At 57.0% G+C, this 16,244-nt stretch overlaps 2 protein-coding genes across 8 annotated transcripts; one reads left to right on the forward strand and one right to left on the reverse strand.

The window, feature by feature from the left end:
* On the forward strand, nt 1–1,779 carry EVA1B (eva-1 homolog B). Its single transcript, XM_055341605.1, has 3 exons — nt 1–183; nt 511–583; nt 1,092–1,779. The coding sequence occupies exons 2-3, from the start codon at nt 517–519 to the stop codon at nt 1,523–1,525; spliced, it is 501 nt and encodes a 166-aa protein (XP_055197580.1). The 5' UTR covers nt 1–183; nt 511–516; the 3' UTR covers nt 1,526–1,779.
* A 654-nt stretch (nt 1,780–2,433) lies between these two features.
* On the reverse strand, nt 2,434–16,036 carry SH3D21 (SH3 domain containing 21). 7 transcript variants are annotated; one of them, XM_055341612.1, is made up of 18 exons: nt 15,945–16,036; nt 15,606–15,805; nt 15,400–15,476; nt 15,153–15,216; nt 14,830–14,948; nt 14,508–14,598; nt 14,300–14,355; nt 14,158–14,203; nt 13,904–14,004; nt 13,716–13,802; nt 13,550–13,592; nt 13,376–13,441; nt 4,190–4,346; nt 4,034–4,086; nt 3,808–3,902; nt 2,847–3,706; nt 2,698–2,761; nt 2,435–2,619 (listed from the first exon to the last, which is right to left on the reverse strand). In XM_055341612.1, exons 1-18 carry the CDS (start codon nt 16,019–16,021, stop codon nt 2,548–2,550), a joined length of 2,328 nt encoding a protein of 775 aa, XP_055197587.1. In that variant the 5' UTR covers nt 16,022–16,036; the 3' UTR covers nt 2,435–2,547. The 7 variants fall into 7 exon arrangements, with proteins under 7 accessions (XP_055197582.1, XP_055197584.1, XP_055197581.1 ...); XM_055341611.1 differs by having other exon boundaries at nt 15,400–15,509; XM_055341607.1 differs by having other exon boundaries at nt 2,434–2,619; nt 15,153–15,476.
* Between the last annotated feature and the right edge of the window lie 208 nt (nt 16,037–16,244).

Below are 16,244 nucleotides of genomic sequence, written 5' to 3' on the forward strand. Positions count from 1 at the left end.
CCCTTTCCTCCGAGGAACTTTCCGCGGCTGGTCCTGGGCCCGCGTCCGGCCCGCGCTGCCGCGGCCTGGGAGCCGAGCGGGGCAGGGGGCGGCGGGGACCGGACGGGGCGGGCGCGGCGGGGCCCGGGTGTATGCGGCCGCCGGACGCGCCGGGGCCGGCAGCGGGGAAGCGGGGCGCCGACGGTGAGCGGGCCCGGGGCCTGCGGGCGGTGGGTCCCGGCGGGGCGGGGCGGGGCGGGGGGGCGCGGCGGCGTCCCGGGCGCGCGGCGGAGCCTCCCGCGGCGCACTCCCCGGGCCCCGCGACGTGGAGGGGCGTCTGCGCCGGGGAGGAGGCCCCCCAGGCAGGGCCCGGGCCCGTAACGACGTTAGGGAGCCGCCGTCTGCGGGGTGCAGCGCGCGCAGCGGGGCCAGCTGCTCCGGAGGCAGCGGGGTCGGGGTGAGCCGTGCGCTGGGGGTGGGGTCCGACCTTGCGACCCGCAGGCTGACGGGGGGCTGCCCCTCCGCCCCCAGAGCGGCATGGACGCCCCACGGAGGGACATGGAGTTGCTCAGCAACAGCCTGGCGGCCTACGCGCACATCCGCGGTGAGGGCGGGCCCGGGGCCTGGGCCCCTCCCTCCCCTCCTCCCCCCGCCCCCATCCCCTCCTCCTCTCTCCCCCTCCCCGCCCCCCCCCCCGCTGGCGGCTACCTGGGGTCTTGCAGGTAAGGAGTCCCGCCCTCCCCCCGCCCCCATCCCCTCTCCTCCTCCCCGCCCCCCCCCCCCCGCTGGCGGCTACCTGGGTCTTGCAGGTAAGGAGTCCCGCCCTCCCCCCGCCCCCATCCCCTCCTCCCGCCCCCATCCCCGCCCCCCCCCCCCCCCGCTGGCGGCTACCTGGGTCTTGCAGGTAAGGAGTCCCGCCCTCCCCCCGCCCCCATCCCCTCCTCCCGCCCCCATCCCCGCCCCCCCCCCCCCCCCGCTGGCGGCTACCTGGGTCTTGCAGGTAAGGAGTCCCGCCCTCCCCCCGCCCCCCCACCTTAGAACCCGGGCTCCTGGGCGAAGGGCCTACCCCCCAGGCGCCGGGGCGCCCCCCGACGCGCGCCCTCCGCCCGCAGCTAACCCCGAGAGCTTCGGCCTCTACTTCGTGCTGGGAGTCTGCTTCGGGCTGCTGCTCACCCTGTGCCTGCTGGTCATCAGCATCTCCTGTGCGCCCCGCGCGCGGGCCCGCGCCCCCGCTCCGCGCCGGGACCCCCGCAGCAGCGCCCTGGAGCCCGACGACGACGACGACGACGACGACGAGGACACGGTGACGCGGCTGGGCCCCGACGACACGCTGCCCGGCCCGGAGCTCAGCGCCGAGCCCGACGGGCCCCTGAGCGTCAACGTCTTCACGTCGGCGGAGGAGCTGGAGCGGGCGCAGCGCCTGGAGGAGCGCGAACGGATCCTGCGGGAGATTTGGCGCACCGGGCAGCCCGACCTGCTGGGCTCCGGCACCCTGGGGCCCGGCCCCACGGCCACCGGCACCCTGGGGCGCATGCACTATTACTGACCCGCCCGCTCCCGCTGCGAGGAGCTCTGCGTACTGCACCCTGCGCGCCAACTCACAGCGGCCCCAGGCCATTGGGACGGCCCCGCCCCACCGCCTCCCCCCTACCCCAGGGCTCCGGGGTCTGGACCCCCACCTTCCGGGCTCCCCAGTCCTGCCAGAAAACCGGCGGGGAAGGCCCGGACGCGGGGACCCCAGCCCCCCTCCTGGGATCGGTTAAGAGATGAAGGGACCAATGAAAACTGCATTTCCAGTGACTCAGTGTCCCTCTGTTGCTTCTGCCCCGCGTGCGTGCGCCCCAGGCCCCTGCCGCGCAGGGGCCCCGGATGGAGATGCCCCCTGACTCGTGCACCAGGCTGACCCCCGTCGTCCCACCAGCCCCTCCGCACACAGGCCTCCTCCCGCTCACGCTGAAAACAGAGCAAGCTGTCACTCGCAGGCCCCCCCACAGGCATTCCTCACCCGCCCGCCCGCTCCCCGCGGAGCTCCGGGGTCACGCGCGCGCGCCCCGGGCCCGGGGCCCTGACCTCGACGCTAAGGCACGACGGCCCGGGCTAGGCTAGGCGGGCGCCCGCGGGAGGGGTCGGGGCGGGAGGGCAGGCCCGCCCACCTCCTCGGGCGCACAGCTGGATTCCGGGCTCCGGGCTCCCGGCCCCGGCAGACGTCGGAGGGAGACGCCCCCCGCCCGCCCCCGCCATCCGGTGGGTAAAAATAGCGGCGCGCGGGCCCTGGGAACCGTAATGGGAGCCACATGTCGGCCAGATGTGCCCGGGAGAGACCGCCAGGAATGCGGAGGCCCCGCCCCCGCCCCCCCATGCCGCCGGGCCCCGCCCCCTCCGCCGACCATTTCCCCGGGCCCGCCCCCTCTGGCCCGCCCCGCCCGCCCCCGCACGGACCAGGCGGGCGCGGCGGGCGCGTACACCGCAGTTTACTTTCTTGCGTTTCTCGGAGTCGTGTGCGAGGACGTGGGTGGCCGCAGCCCGACTCGCCCCCAGGCCCCGCCGCAGTCCCTCCCGGGCCCCCCCTCAGTGCGTCTGCGTCTGCGCGTGGATGGAGCCCCGCGTCCCGGACTCCTGAGTCCCCCGCTGCATCTGCACCTGGTCGGGAGAGGGCGTCAGGGCAGGCGGGGTGGGGGGGGGGCAGCCCGCCGCCCCTGGGGGCCGCACCCCACCCACCTCCAGCGACAGGCGCTTCTCCTTCTCGCTCTTCAGCTCCTCCCAGAGGTCGGCGAGCTTCCTCCTGCGGACGGAGGGGAAGCGGTGGGCAGTGCAGGCCGAGCCCGCCCCCCGCCCCCCGCCCCGCCGCCCCGCCCCGCCCCACTTACTCCAGCTGCACCCCCATCCGCTCCAGCGACCTCCTCAAAGACTCCACCTCGTCCTGGAGCCTCGTTATGTCGCCTCTGTCACTTTTGCTGTCCGTGAGATTTTGCGGAGACAAGGAAAGTAGGGCGGGAGCCTCCTGGGGGTCTGGAGTCGCCTTGACAGCTTGAGGATTCTTTTGAGCAGGGGCTGCCTCTTTGGGGGACACCTCCTCTTTGGGGAGTACTGCCTCTTCCCGGGTCCCCTCATGCTCCCCAGGTGCCTCCTCCAGGGGGGTTGTCGCCTTCGCAAGGGCAGGCAGGGACCCTGACTCGCACTCAGACTCAGACTGGAATGGGGAGCTGCCCCTCTGATGGAGATGGGGCTCCTCTGGCATGTGGACCTCTTGGGACTGAGCTTCATTGGCCACAAGAGACTTGAACGGCGGTGGCAGGGCTTGCTCCGGAGAGAAGAGATGGAGCTGAGTGATGTCTCTGGTGGAGGCCTCTTGAGAGAGCACCTGCTCAGGGGTCAAGACCTTCCCTAGGGTGGGTGCCTCATCCCCAGGAGGGACCGTCTTTGGGCCAGGGACTTCATCCTCCGGTGGGACTTCAGGGACAGGGGCCTCCTCCCCAGAAATGACACTGTCTGGGCTGGGGGCCTTGCCCAGGGTCAGGCCCTCCTCTGGGGTGGGGTTCTCTGGGACTGGGGCCTTGAACTCTAGAGTCAGGGATCCCTCTGAGATGGGGGCCTTCTCCGGAGTCAGGGCTTCCTCTGGAGTGGAGGCCTTATCCGGAGATAGAGTCTTCTCTGGGCTGGGGGTCTTGTCTGGAGTGGGGGTTTTATTCACAGGAGAGGCCTTTGCTACGCTGTTCTGCTCTTCCTCCTGTGGTGATGGGGGCGAGGTCTCAGCCGAAGGATGGGTACCTGGGGGCCTTCACCCCTGTACACCATCCATATCCCCCAGGAACCAGGCAGGCCCCCTACCTGACTAGCTGCAGAGCGCTGCCGAGGAGCATGGGGTTTCGATCCTTTTCTACCAGGGTGGCCCAGACCCCCGCTGAGGAAGCTGCCCCCGGAGCCTATGAGAGCAGAATCACAGGGGTCCAGGCTACTCTGACCCCGGGTCTCTCCCCACCTCTGTCCTTCAGCACAACCACCCTATCCCCGTGCCCCATTCCTTGCCCCACTGGAGGGAGGCAAGGAGACCTACCCGGGTCTCGAGAGGGGCGCTTCTGACTGTCTCCGCCGGGTGTCCAAGAGGGCCTGGAATATACCCCCATCAGACCAGGAGGTGGGGGCCGGGGAGCAGCACTTCCCTCGTGCCTTCCTCCTTCCCCCCTCCTCATCCCCTCCCCCAGCTCCTTACTTGGCTTTACTGGGTCCACTGGGGGCTGTCACCAGCTTCCTGACTGTAGGGAGGGCTGATTTGGCCATCATCTTTTTTGGTTCCTTAGCTGGGAGGGGAGAAGGGAGTGTGGCATCCATCCGTCTAACAGTTGCTGGCCCTGTCCTTGCAGAGGGGACTGGGGACAGGAGATGAAAATTTGACTCTGCCTCTTCCAAACTCTGGGGAAGCCGACCGCCCTTGGGCCGCGTGGGCCTAAGGAACTGTGGGAGCGAGTAGGGGACACCTAGCAGGACACCGTTGTCAGGGAAGGCTTTGAAGGGGACATGGCTTCAAATCCTGCCAGGATTTTTTTATCCATACTTTTTTCTTTCCTTTTTTTTTTTTCTTCTCAAAAGTAATCTCTGTGCCCCACGTGTGTCTCAAACTCACAACCCTGAGATCTAGAGTTGCACGCCCTCTGGACTAAGCCAGCTGGTGCCCCTGCCCACACTTTTCTACGACCTGTCCCCTGCTCAGTGCCCGTGGCTGCCTCCGGGGTTCAGACCCTCCTCTTTTCCCTAGACCACGCCAGTAACCTTCCCCAAGCCAGTCACCTGCCCTAGAACTTCCAGGTCTCCTCTACCCCAGGTACTCCCTAAGAGATCTCACCCCGTGTGACGGGTTTAACTAGCACCAGTGCGCCAGCAACTCCCACACCCTCATCTCTGTCCTCTGTTCCCACCTGGGGAGCTAACTGGCCTCACACACAGAACATACCCAAACCTGCGCTCTCACCCCCCCCCCCCGCCCAACGCCTCTTTACCAGCGTTCCCCACCTCAGCCACTTACCCACTTGCTCAGATGACAAAATGAGTCATCTGTGACCCCCTTCATTCCCTCGTGCTGCACATCCAAACCTGCAGTAACCCGACTGCTCCACCTTCAGACGGGGCCTGATTTCCGCCACCTGTCACCCCCTCTGCCACTAAGCACTGGAGCGAGGCACCAGCATCTCCACCGGGACCATGTGGACCATGGCAGCAGCTCCCCCCCTGCAGGCACGTCCCCCCCGACAGTCGCCGTGAGCTCAGGGTCTACTGGGAAGCAGACATAGGCAAAACCAGAATATATAGCAGGTGTCGCTGAGGAAGAATAAGCAGGGGACTGTCCACTTTAAATGGGGCCACAGAAGGCCACAGAGAAGGTGACACCAGAGCGAACAGTCACACTGGGTGACATTCGTATTTGTGGGCACACGAAGGGCCACTCTGTTCACTCAATGCACCTGCTGGTGCATCTGCACCGCGGGCCAGGTCGGTCCTGCAGCCACGCCAGGCTCCGACGTCCTGCTGCCCGCATGCAGCAGTGCGACGACATCCCCTCCCTGTGCCCCAGCATCTCACCCGCGAGACCTGCTGGGGTTCCTGCGAGTTCTGAGTGACTTTGCTCATGTGAGGTGCTCAGAGGACTAAGGGGCGTATGGTCAAGGCTCAGTGAAGGGAACTTTAACCTTGGCTTCCTGTGCTCTGGCCGATCAGGTGCCCGGTGGGGGAGCAAGTACATCCTCCTTGGGACCCAACTTCGAGGCGGGAGGAGGTCCACCAGAAAGGAGGAACGGAGGCCAGAGAGGCGGTGAGAGGACAGCACTGCACTACTGAGGCCCATGACGAGGGGCGACCCCCCTTAGCCCCCCGCAGGCCCCACGCGTGGAAACTGCGCAGCAGCGCGAGCCCTGCACCCTGCACACCCCTTTCTTCTAGAGGCCTGCGGTGGAGTCTGGTGGCCGGCACCCTTTGGCTCCTGGCAGAAGCAGAAGCAAGTCCTTCCTGGAGGATGAGGCGTGAGCTCCCCCGGGGTGGCATTGGGGCCCGAGCCTGCAACAGGAGCCCACAACACAGGGCCCGTTGGGAATCAACAGGCAAATCCGGGTGGAGGAGAAAACTGAATGACTGCAGATGAAAAACAGCATTCTAGAAAGAAATCAAATGTGATACAGGTTAAGTAGCAGGTAAAGCACAGCCAAAAGCCAGAGAAGTGGCAGGCTGAAAGCACAGAGACAAGGAGCCGAAACCCTGAAAGCGGCGCTAAGAAGAGCGGATGATGACAGGGGCTGTGACTGTGGCTCGATGACGTGGTTGACAAATCCTCACCTGGCACTGCAACTAGAAAGCTGGACCAAACCACCGTTTCCGTGCTCTGGAAGCTGACCCAAGGCAGAAGGTAACCTGAGAAGTGCTGACGGCATCGTCTCCCAGGCCTGCACCCGCCCCTGCCCTGCCAGCCTGGTCCACACAGATGCTCTGCAGCATGGGGCCGGCTGCAAAGACTGGCGCTTCTCTGCCACGGTGGAAGGGAGGTCACTCGATCTGGGCTATAGCATTGGACTTGGCCCTGGTTTCATAGGTAGGGCACCAGAAGCACAAGCAACTGAAGAGAAAATAGAAAAATGGGACCTCCTTGAGATGGAAACCTCTGGGGGCCTTAAAGGACAAGAAATTGAAAAGACAACGGATGGGATGGTAGAAAATATCTGCAAAAGTATATGCCCCCCGAGGGACTTTTCCCAAGATATATGAGAAACTCTACAAATCAATAGTCCGAAGTCTTTAAAAAATAGGCAAAAAATCCAAATAGACATTTCTCCGAAAGAAGACACACAGATTGTCAATAAACATAAGAAAAGACGCTCAACATTTAAGGCGTCCGAGAAAGTGGAGCAGAACCATGATGAGCTGCCGCTTCACACCGACTAGGATGATTATAATAAAAAAGTGACAAATGTTGGAGGGGATGTGAAGAAGCAGAACCGTCACGCATCACTGGTGGGAGGAGAAAATGGGACCAGCACAAACAGTGTGACGGCTCTTCCCCATGCTAACGGAGCTGTCCGGCACCCAGAAACCCCTTCCCACGCACACACCCAGGAGACATGGACACACGTCAGCGCAAAAACTTGTACACGAGAGTTTATGCCCACAAAGGTAAAACCAACACAATGTGTCCACCAGCAAACAGATGAGTAACACGTGGTTCGTTCACACAATGGAAATATTATTGGGCAACAAAAAGGAATGAAGCACAACACATACTAGAAATTGGATGAGTCTTGAAAACAGAAGGTAAGATAGGAAAGGTTTTGTTTTTTCAGGGGCGTCCGGACGGCGCGGTCGGTTAACTGATTCTTGATTTCAACTCAGGTCATGATCTCAGGGTCATGAGACTGAGCCCTGCGCGGAGCTCCATGCTGGGCGAGCCACCTGCTGGGGACTCTTTGTCTCCCTCTCCCTCTGCCCCTTCTCTCTCTCTCTCCCTTCCTCCCTCTCTCTAAAAAAGAAAAAAATATATATATATGTATGTATGTATTTGAATATTTTAACTCTGATGAGACTGAATAAGAAAAAAGAGAGGACAAATAATTACTAAAAATAAAAAAAAGACTAAGTACAGACACAGATTATGAGAGAATGTTATGAATAACTTTACATAAATAATCAGAAAACATTGAAGAAATGGATAATCACAAATAGAATTCATTAGAGGTGCCTGGCTGACTCAGTCAGTGGAGCGTGGGACTCTTGATCTCTGGGTTGTTAAGTTCGAGCCCGACACTGGGCATAGAGATTACTTTAAAAAGCAAATAATTAAAAAATAAAAAACATAAAAGTAAGTATAAAGCAAAAATGAAATAAAATAAAATAAAAAACGAAGATAAAATGGATTCAAGAATTTTTTTTAAGATTTTGTTTATTAAAAAAAAAGATTTTATGTATTTTTTCATGAGATGCAGAGAGAGAGAGAGAGAGAGAGAGAGAGAGAGAGAGAGAGAGGCAGACACACAGGCAGAGGGAGAAGCAGGCTCCACGCCGGGAGCCCAACGTGGGACTCGATCCCGGGACTCCAGGATCACAGCATGGACCAAAGGCAGGTGCTAAACTGCTGAGCCACCCAGGGATCAAGAATTTTAGCCAGATTTTTGGCTAGCTATCATTACCCAGGGACCAGGAGACAGAAGGCTGTCTGTGCAAGACTCCCAAAGTGCAAGATTTCCTCTTCCGAGTTCCAAGGTAAAGCCATTTGAACAGCAGCTGTAAAGGAGTCTTTGTGGATGGAATCAAGTTAAGATGAGGTCACACTCTAGTAGGGCCCTAAACCAATGCCCGGTGACCTTACTAGAAAAGGAAAATATGGACAGAGGCACACAGTGCAGAAGACAATGTGAAGACAGGCAGAGAAGAGCAGTAGATCTGTCCCTAAACCGAGGACTGCCAGGAACTACCAGAAGCTAAGGGACAGGGGCACCTGGGGGGGCACAGGGGGTTTGCCTTCAGCTCAGGGCGTGACCCTGGGATCCTGGGATCGAGTCCTGCATGGGGCTCCCTGCAGGGAGCCTGCTTCTCCTTCTGCCTGTGTCTCTGCCTCTCTCTTTGTCTCTCATGAATAAAATCTTAAAAAAAAAAAGAGAGAGAGAGAGAAGCTAAAGGACAAGGAAAGATGCTTCTCCTAGACTCTTCACAGAAAACATGGCTATGCCAACAACTTGATTTTGGATTTCTAGCCCCCAGAACTGTGAGAGATTACACTTCTCTTGATTTAAGCCAAACAAAACAAGAAGAAAAAGAATTTCAAACATTCTCATAACTATTAAAGAAATTAAATAGTTTAAAATCTTCCCATAAGGGAAAAAAACAGGGCAAGATGGATTCGCAGGCAAGTTTTATCAACTCTCAAGGAAAGATGATTCCCATCTTCTTTATTTTTTCCCCAAGTAAACTCTGCCCCCAGTGTGGGGCTCAAACTCACGACCCTGAGATCCAGAGTCACACACTCTACGGACTGAGCCAGTCGGGCACCCCCACAATGATTTCCATCTTATATAAGATCTACCAGATAATTTAAAAACTAAATATATACCTCATAACTCATGTACGGGGCCAGTATAATGTTCAAAATCAGATGAGGACAGTAGAAATAAATGCAAAAATCTTTTTTTTAAATTTTTATTTATTTATGATAGTCACAGAGAGAGAGAGAGGCAGAGACACAGGCAGAGGGAGAAGCAGGCTCCATGAACCGGGAGCCCGACATGGGATTCGATCCCGGGTCTCCAGGATCGCGCCCTGGGCCAAAGGCAGGCGCCAAACCACTGCGCCACCCAGGGATCCCTAAATGCAAAAATCTTAAGAAAAACTGGGAAAATATTCCAACGGCACATAAAAAGATAATAAAACCATGACCAATTTGAATGTATCCCAAAAATGCAGGGGTGGCTTAATATTAGAAATTTCTACAAATGTCATTTATCACACTGACAGATCAAAGGAGAAAACCCAGAGAATAATTTCAAAAGAGTCATATAAACAATTTGAAAAAACTCAGCACACACTCTTAATAAAAATTCTAAATAAACTAGAAATAGAAAGGACCTTTCTGCGGCACCCGGGTGGCTCAGTGGCTGAGCATCTGCCTTCGGCTCAGGGCGTGACCCCGGGGTCCTGGGATCGAGTCCCGCATCCAGCTCCCCACAGGAAGCCTACTTCTCCCTCTGTCTGTGTCTCTCATAAATAAATAAATAAAATCAGAAAGAAAGGAAGGAAGAAAAAGAAAGAAAGAAACTTTCTTAGCCTGACAAAAAAAACATCTAAGAAAAGATCTAAGTATCACTGTTAAAGGAGACAAGTTGGGAACATTCCACTGAACATGGTAATGATGCTCAACACGACTTCTATTCAAGAGTGGGTTGAGCCCCTAGCCACTATAGTAAAATGAAAAAATAAAATAAAAAGATGTTAAAAAGTGGAAAAGATACAGAAAAATTATTGTAAGTCACAGATAACATGACTGGCTTCGTAGAAAACTTAATAAGAATCTACAGATAGAGGGGCCTGGGTGATACAGTCGGTTAAGCATCTGACCCTTGGCTTCAGCTCAGATTGTGAGATCGAGCCCTGCATTGGGTTCCACGCTCAGCATGGATTCTGCTTGAGATTCTCTGTCCCTCTCCCTTTGCCCCTCCTGCTCATGCTCTTTCTAAAATAAATAAATCTGGGGATCCCTGGGTGGCTCAGCGGTTTGGCACCTGCCTTTGGCCCAGGGCGCGATCCTGGAGTCCCCGGATCGAGTCCCGCATCAGGCTCCCTGCATGGAGCCTGCTTCTCCCTCTGCCTGTGTCTCTGCCTCTCTCTCTCTCTCTATGTCTATCATAAATAAATGAATAAATAAACCTTAAAAAAATAAATAAAATAAATAAATCTTAAAAAAAGCTATAGATAAATAATTAGACATAGAATTTAGCACCATGAAAAAAATTAAAAAAAAAAGAATTTAGCACCATGAATGGCTATAAAATCAATATACAAAAATCAATGCACTTCTATATTCCTGAAATAAACAAATGGATACATACTTTTCTATTGTTATTTTTTTTAAGGTTTTAGTTTTAATCTTTACACCCAGCACGGGGATCAAACTCACAACCCCAAGATCAAGAGTCATGTGTTCCACCGACGGAGCCAGCCAGGTGCCTCTGTCTTATTTTTGAAAAGACATGACACAAAAATCTGAGGTATCTAGAAATAAATCTTAGAAAAATTTTAAAAAGTTGTGTAAAACTCACAAGCAGAAAGTAATACACGGTGTTGGAACAATTCATTGCCCCTATAGAAAAGGTATAATTGGTCATTCACTAAAAATCAATGCCACAGGGGGTCCTGGGTGGCTCAGTCGGTTAAGTGTCTGCCTGCAGGTCTTGATCTCAGGGTCCTGGGATCGAGCCCTGCATCGGGCTCCCTGCTCAGTGGGGAACCTGCTTCTCCCTCTCCCTCCGTCTCTGCCCCTCACTCATGCTTGCTCTTTTATACTCTCTCTCTCAAATAATTAATCAATGTTAAAAAAATTAATGCCACAAAGATAAAGGCACTTTAAAAGTTTTAAAGAAAATATGACTTTTTCTGAACTTGGAGCAGGAAGGATTTTTTAGACAAGGAAAAGCCTGCTAACCATGAAAGACTGACACGTCTACATTAAAATTAAGAATTCCCGTTCATGGGATCCCTGGGTGGCTCAGCGGTTAAGCGTCTGCCTTGGGCTCAGGGCGTGACCCTGGAGTCCCGGGATCAGGTCCCACATCGGGCTCTCTGCATGGAGCCTGCTCCTCCCTCTGCCTGTGTCTCTGCCTCTCTCTCTCTCTCTCTCATGAATAAATAAAAAATCTTAAAAATAAAGTCCAAGTTAAAAAAAAAATTAAAAAAAAAAAAGAATTCCCGTTCATCACAGAACACCATTATACCAAAAAGACAACAAGCCACGATGAGAGAAAACATTTGTAAGTCATATAACCTCCAAAGGATTGGTATTCAGTATATATAAAGAATTCAAACTAATTATAACCAACCACAGAAATGCAAATGAAGTCCACAATGAGATCCTACTTTGTACCTACTGAATTCACATACAAAAAAAAGTAAGGGGATCCCTGGGTGGCGCAGCGGTTCGGCACCTGCCTTTGGCCCAGGGCGCGATCCTGGAGACCCGGGATCGAATCCCATGTCGGGCTCCCGGTGCATGGAGCCTGCTTCTCCCTCTGCCTATGTCTCTGCCTCTCTCTCTCTCTCTCTCTGTCTCTGTGACTATCATAAATAAATAATAAAAAAATTTAAAAAAAAAAGTAAAATCTGGGATGCCTGGGTGGCTCAGCGGTTGAGCGTCTGCCCTGGGCTCAGGGCATGACACCGGGGTCCTGAGACCGAGTCCCACATCGGGCTCCCTGCATGGAGCCTATTCCTCCCTCTGCCTGTGTCTGTGTGTCTCTCATGAATAAATTTTTTTTAAAAATCTTAAACACAAAAAAGTAAAATCTATAAAACCAAGTATTGAAGAGGATTGAAATAATAGGATCTCATACACTGATGGTGGAATGTTAAAGTGTATGATCACTTTGAAGACCAAACTGACTAGATCTCATAAAAGTTGAACATTCACATACCCTATAATCTAGAATGCTACTCCTAGGATAGAGAAATGATTTGACGTGCACAGAACACAGGCACAAGAATGTTCACGGCAGCCGTATTTCTTGTAACAAAAACTAGGAACAGGGACGCCTGGGTAGTGGTTGGGCATCTGCCTTCGGCCTAGGGCGTGATCCTGGAGTCCCGGGATCAAATCCCACATTGGGCTCCCTGCATGGAGCCTGCTTCTCCCTCTGCCTGTGTCTCTGCCTCTCTCTTTCTGTCTCTCATGAATAAATAAATAAAATCTTAAAACAAAAACCAAAAAACAAAACAAAACAAAACCAAAAACCAAGAACTAGGAACAATGAAAATGTCTAACATCATTAGACCAGATACAGACATAAACTGTGGTAAATTCCCTGCCAGGAATATCATACAGCAGAGAAAAACTAATGAGCTTACATCTATATACAACATGGATTAATCTTAGAAATATAATTAAAAAAAAAGAAATATAATGTTGATTGGAAACAGCAAGTCCCAAAAGCCTATATACATGATACCATTTTTATCAAGCTCAAAAACAAGCAAAAATCATTTGCTACATTATTTAGGCACATAGGTAAATAAATGTAACAACTCAAGGGAACCATAAAAACAAAATTCCCCATAGCCTTTACCTTTTGGGGGGGAGGGTAGGTAGCAGAATGGGAAAGAAAAGGATCATTACGTAAACCATTAGCAATACTGCAGTTCTTGGGTTTGGTGACAGGTCATGAATGTTCACGCGTGTCCATTATTAAGCTGTTTTGTTTTAAGGATTTTATTTATTTATTCATGAGACACACAGAGAGAGGCAGAGACACAGGCAGGGGGAGAAGCAGGCTCCATGCAGGGAGCCCGATGGGGACTCGAACCCAGGACCCCGGGGTCACGCCCTGAGCTGAGGGCAGACGCTCAACCGTTGAGCCACCCAGGCGCCCCCCCCCGTTATAAGTTACAGAGAACTTATGTAGTTTTCGCATGTGTGAAATATGATTTTAAAAGATGAATGAAACATTCCCCTGGAAGTTTCATTCATCTTTTAAAATCATATTAAAGTTTTCACCGACGCGGTTATATGCCGCGTGAACACACAGCACCACGTCAAAGACAGACACCGCCATCCACAAACTTCCTTAGAAAATGAAACAAGTCTAAACGTGCGGATGGCCACGTTCTCAGCCACACAAAGCAATAGGAACACGCATGAACTGACCCGAGGACCCACACGTACCTACCGTGTCCTTAATGCTCGCAGAGGTGCCCGCTGAGGGACCTATGGTCCTGCACCACTGGGGAGCTGTGGGCGTTTATGGGCAACTAAAGTGGTGGTGCCCCAGAGAGCAAGATGCCATCCCCCAGGCCCCCACCCACGCCCACCCGCATCCCAGGCTCCCCGGGCACCCACCTGATTCCCGAGACGCCACTTTCCGTGGGGTCAGCTTCTTGATCTGTGAAGAAGAAAGTGATCAGAATCTGAAGCTGGGGTCCCCCGTCTCCAGGCCTACGCTCACGGGGGGGGGGGGGGGGCCTCCCTGCTCACTGAGCACCACGGCCCCCAGCTCCATACTCACTGGGGGTGGGGGGAGCACAAAATTGTCTGGGAAGACGCCTCTTCGGCCGTGAGACTCTCCTTCCCACCAGCCCTTGTCCTCTGTGGTCTGGGGGAGCAAGACAGCACAGGGAGGTGGGCCAGATGCTGGGGCTCCTGCAGCCCAGGGCCCCCCCGCCCCCGGCCACCTCCCTGCCCCGGGCCTTGTACCTTCCTCAGGACTTTCACCTCGTCCCCCCTCCGCAGCGCCAACTCATCCGGGGCCTCAGGCTGGTAGTCAAACAGGACCCTGTAGATCTCAGGGCGGGAGACTGCAGGGCCGGCGGGTCCGCTGAAGCCAAGGCCTCTCTCTCCCCAGGCCAGTTGGGGACCCCCTCCCCCATTCGCTCAGTGGCGCGTCCCCCTGCCCCCAGTGGGCTAGGCGCAGGAGGGGGTTCCGAGGAACCCTCCAGCAGGGTGCTCACCTGTCTGCAGGTAGTCTGGAGGGCTGTCATAGGTCAGACTGCTCAGCTGGGGGGGGCGGGGGGGGGGCGGAGGAACAAGCTGAGCCTCCACCCGCCCTTCAACGGGAACCCACCAGGCCCGTGCCCCCCCTTCCCAGTTTACCTTGGGCGGCCGCTGGGGTCCAGGGCTGACTGCAGGCATGTCCGGGCTCCCGAGGCCTGGTGGGGACAGTGAGGTTAGGGGGGCGGGCTAGTTCAGTTTAGATCACGGGAGAGGTCAACGGGGTCACGGGGTCGGGATGAGCGGATCGCAGGCTCAGGCCACCGGGAAGGTCACAGGGGTTCCCGGGGTCACAGGGTGCAGGTCTCACTTGGGGGCCCACTGTCCAGCAACTCCACAAAGTTGGATGGGAAGGCTCCCAGCTGCCCGTTCTTCTTCCCCAGCCACCAGCCGTCCTCAATCTGGGGAGGAGGAGGACGCAGGGCCATCTGGTTCTGCCCCAAGGGTCTCTCGGGAAGCCTTCCCCCGCTTCTGCCCCGCTTCGGCCCGATGGCCGCCCTCCCCCTTGCCCCCTCAACTTCCCATCCCTGCGCCCCCCACCACCGCCGACGCCCCTCTCTCCGCACACCCTCAAGCGGGGACGGGCTCCAGCATCTCTGCCCCAAGCCTCATTCATCACTTTGTCCCCTCACCTCCTTTATCACTTCCACAATCTCCCCAGCTTGCAGCTGCAGCTCGTCCGCCTGCTCCGGGCTGTAGCTGAAGCTCACCTTGCACCATCGTTGGGGGCCCCGAGGCTTGGTGGGGCGACCTGCGCTCGGACGGGAGAGAGGGGCCGCCGAGCTGGGCGAGGGGCGGGGCGGGACAGGCCCCGCCCCGAGGCGGAGCATTGTACCCGAGAGCCAATCAGAGGCCGCGGGGACGCCGCGGCCCCGCCCCCAGCCCCGCCCCCACCCCGCCCAGAGCCGCGCATGCTCCGCAGCCGCCCTCCCCGCCCGCCCGGCCCCGCGCTCACCTCGGCGGCGCGCACAGCGCGGGCTCGGCGCCTCTCCCGCGCCGCGCAGAGACTCCGGGATCTCCTGCGAATGAGCGCAGGCGGCGGCGACCCGGGCGGGCCGGCTCTCAGCTCCTGGGGGCGCGCAGACACCCTCCCCCCCGCGACCTGGGGGCCCGGCCTCCCCTGCACCGAGCGCTCGGGGAAGAGACCCCAGCGACCCCCCCAGCTGTCCGCGCAGCCAGCCCGGGGCGGGCCCCTCGCACACCTGCCGCACCACGTCCCCGGGCGCCACGCTCAGCTCGCCCTCCTTCTGCGCGCGGTATCCGGCCAGCACCAGCACGTCTGCGGGCGGAGGGCGGGTCTGGGCACCCCGGCCTAGGCGCGAGTCCCGGGCTCCGCGTAAAGGACGGGCGGGCGGGGGGGGCGCAGGCCCTGTTGCCCTTCCCTCCACGCCAGGCCCTCTGCACATACCCATAGCTCCGGGCCTCCTCCGGGGCCGGGCTGGGAGCTCGGCGCTGTCCGGCGGGCGGCCGAGCACTGGCCCGGGTGGGCTGGGACGAGCTGCAAGGCCCAGAAGCGAAGGAGGCGGAGACGCCAGCCGATAGGTCGGCCCCAGGTGCTGGAGTGGGTGTGGGAGGGGTGGCCCGGCCCAGCAGGTCCGGCCCCCAGCCCTGGGAGGAAGATCCCAGGGTCTCAGGCCAGTGCGGGGGCCCAGCTCCCCCACGCGCTCGTCCTGGCCTAGTCACTTAAATTCCAGTCTGGCCGCCTCTCCTCCCTCTCGTGGCCCTAGGCCCTAAGGCTCCTACCCACCTTTGGCACAGTCTTTCTTGGTCTGTCTCCTGGCTGGCAAGCTTCGAGCTGCAGGGGAAGAGGTGGGAGAGGCACATACCTGGGCGGGGCCCCTAGCAGGCAGCAGCTGCTCTGAGGCAGGCCCTGGGTGGAGGAGCGGCGCTCTTGGGCGCACAAAGCTATTACTGATAGAGTCCAAATCTCTGCTCCCCCTGGAAGGCACGTTCTCCCTAGAACCCCACCCCCAGGTCATCAGGAGGAGTGTAAAGACCTCTGCCTCCGTGTGTGATTTCATAATACATCCACAGTCCCCTCGAGAAA

This window comes from Nyctereutes procyonoides, unplaced genomic scaffold, assembly GCF_905146905.1.
Source record: "Nyctereutes procyonoides isolate TBG_1078 unplaced genomic scaffold, NYPRO_anot_genome, whole genome shotgun sequence".
Lineage (NCBI taxonomy): Eukaryota > Metazoa > Chordata > Mammalia > Carnivora > Canidae > Nyctereutes > Nyctereutes procyonoides.

Excerpts from the sequence above, each read along its gene's own strand:
- EVA1B (XM_055341605.1), top strand. The coding sequence starts at position 517 with ATGGACGCCCCACGGAGGGACATGGAGTTGCTCAGCAACAGCCTGGCG. Across the intron at positions 584-1,091 it reads GGCCTACGCGCACATCCGCG|CTAACCCCGAGAGCTTCGGC; the intron begins GTGAGGGCGGGC and ends CTCCGCCCGCAG.
- SH3D21 (XM_055341606.1), bottom strand. The coding sequence starts at position 16,021 with ATGTGCCTCTCCCACCTCTTCCCCTGCAGCTCGAAGCTTGCCAGCCAG. Across the intron at positions 14,005-14,157 it reads TCCAGACTACCTGCAGACAG|TCTCCCGCCCTGAGATCTAC; the intron begins GTGAGCACCCTG and ends CCGGCCCTGCAG. Across the intron at positions 3,903-4,033 it reads GCGCCCCTCTCGAGACCCGG|GCTCCGGGGGCAGCTTCCTC; the intron begins GTAGGTCTCCTT and ends CTGCTCTCATAG.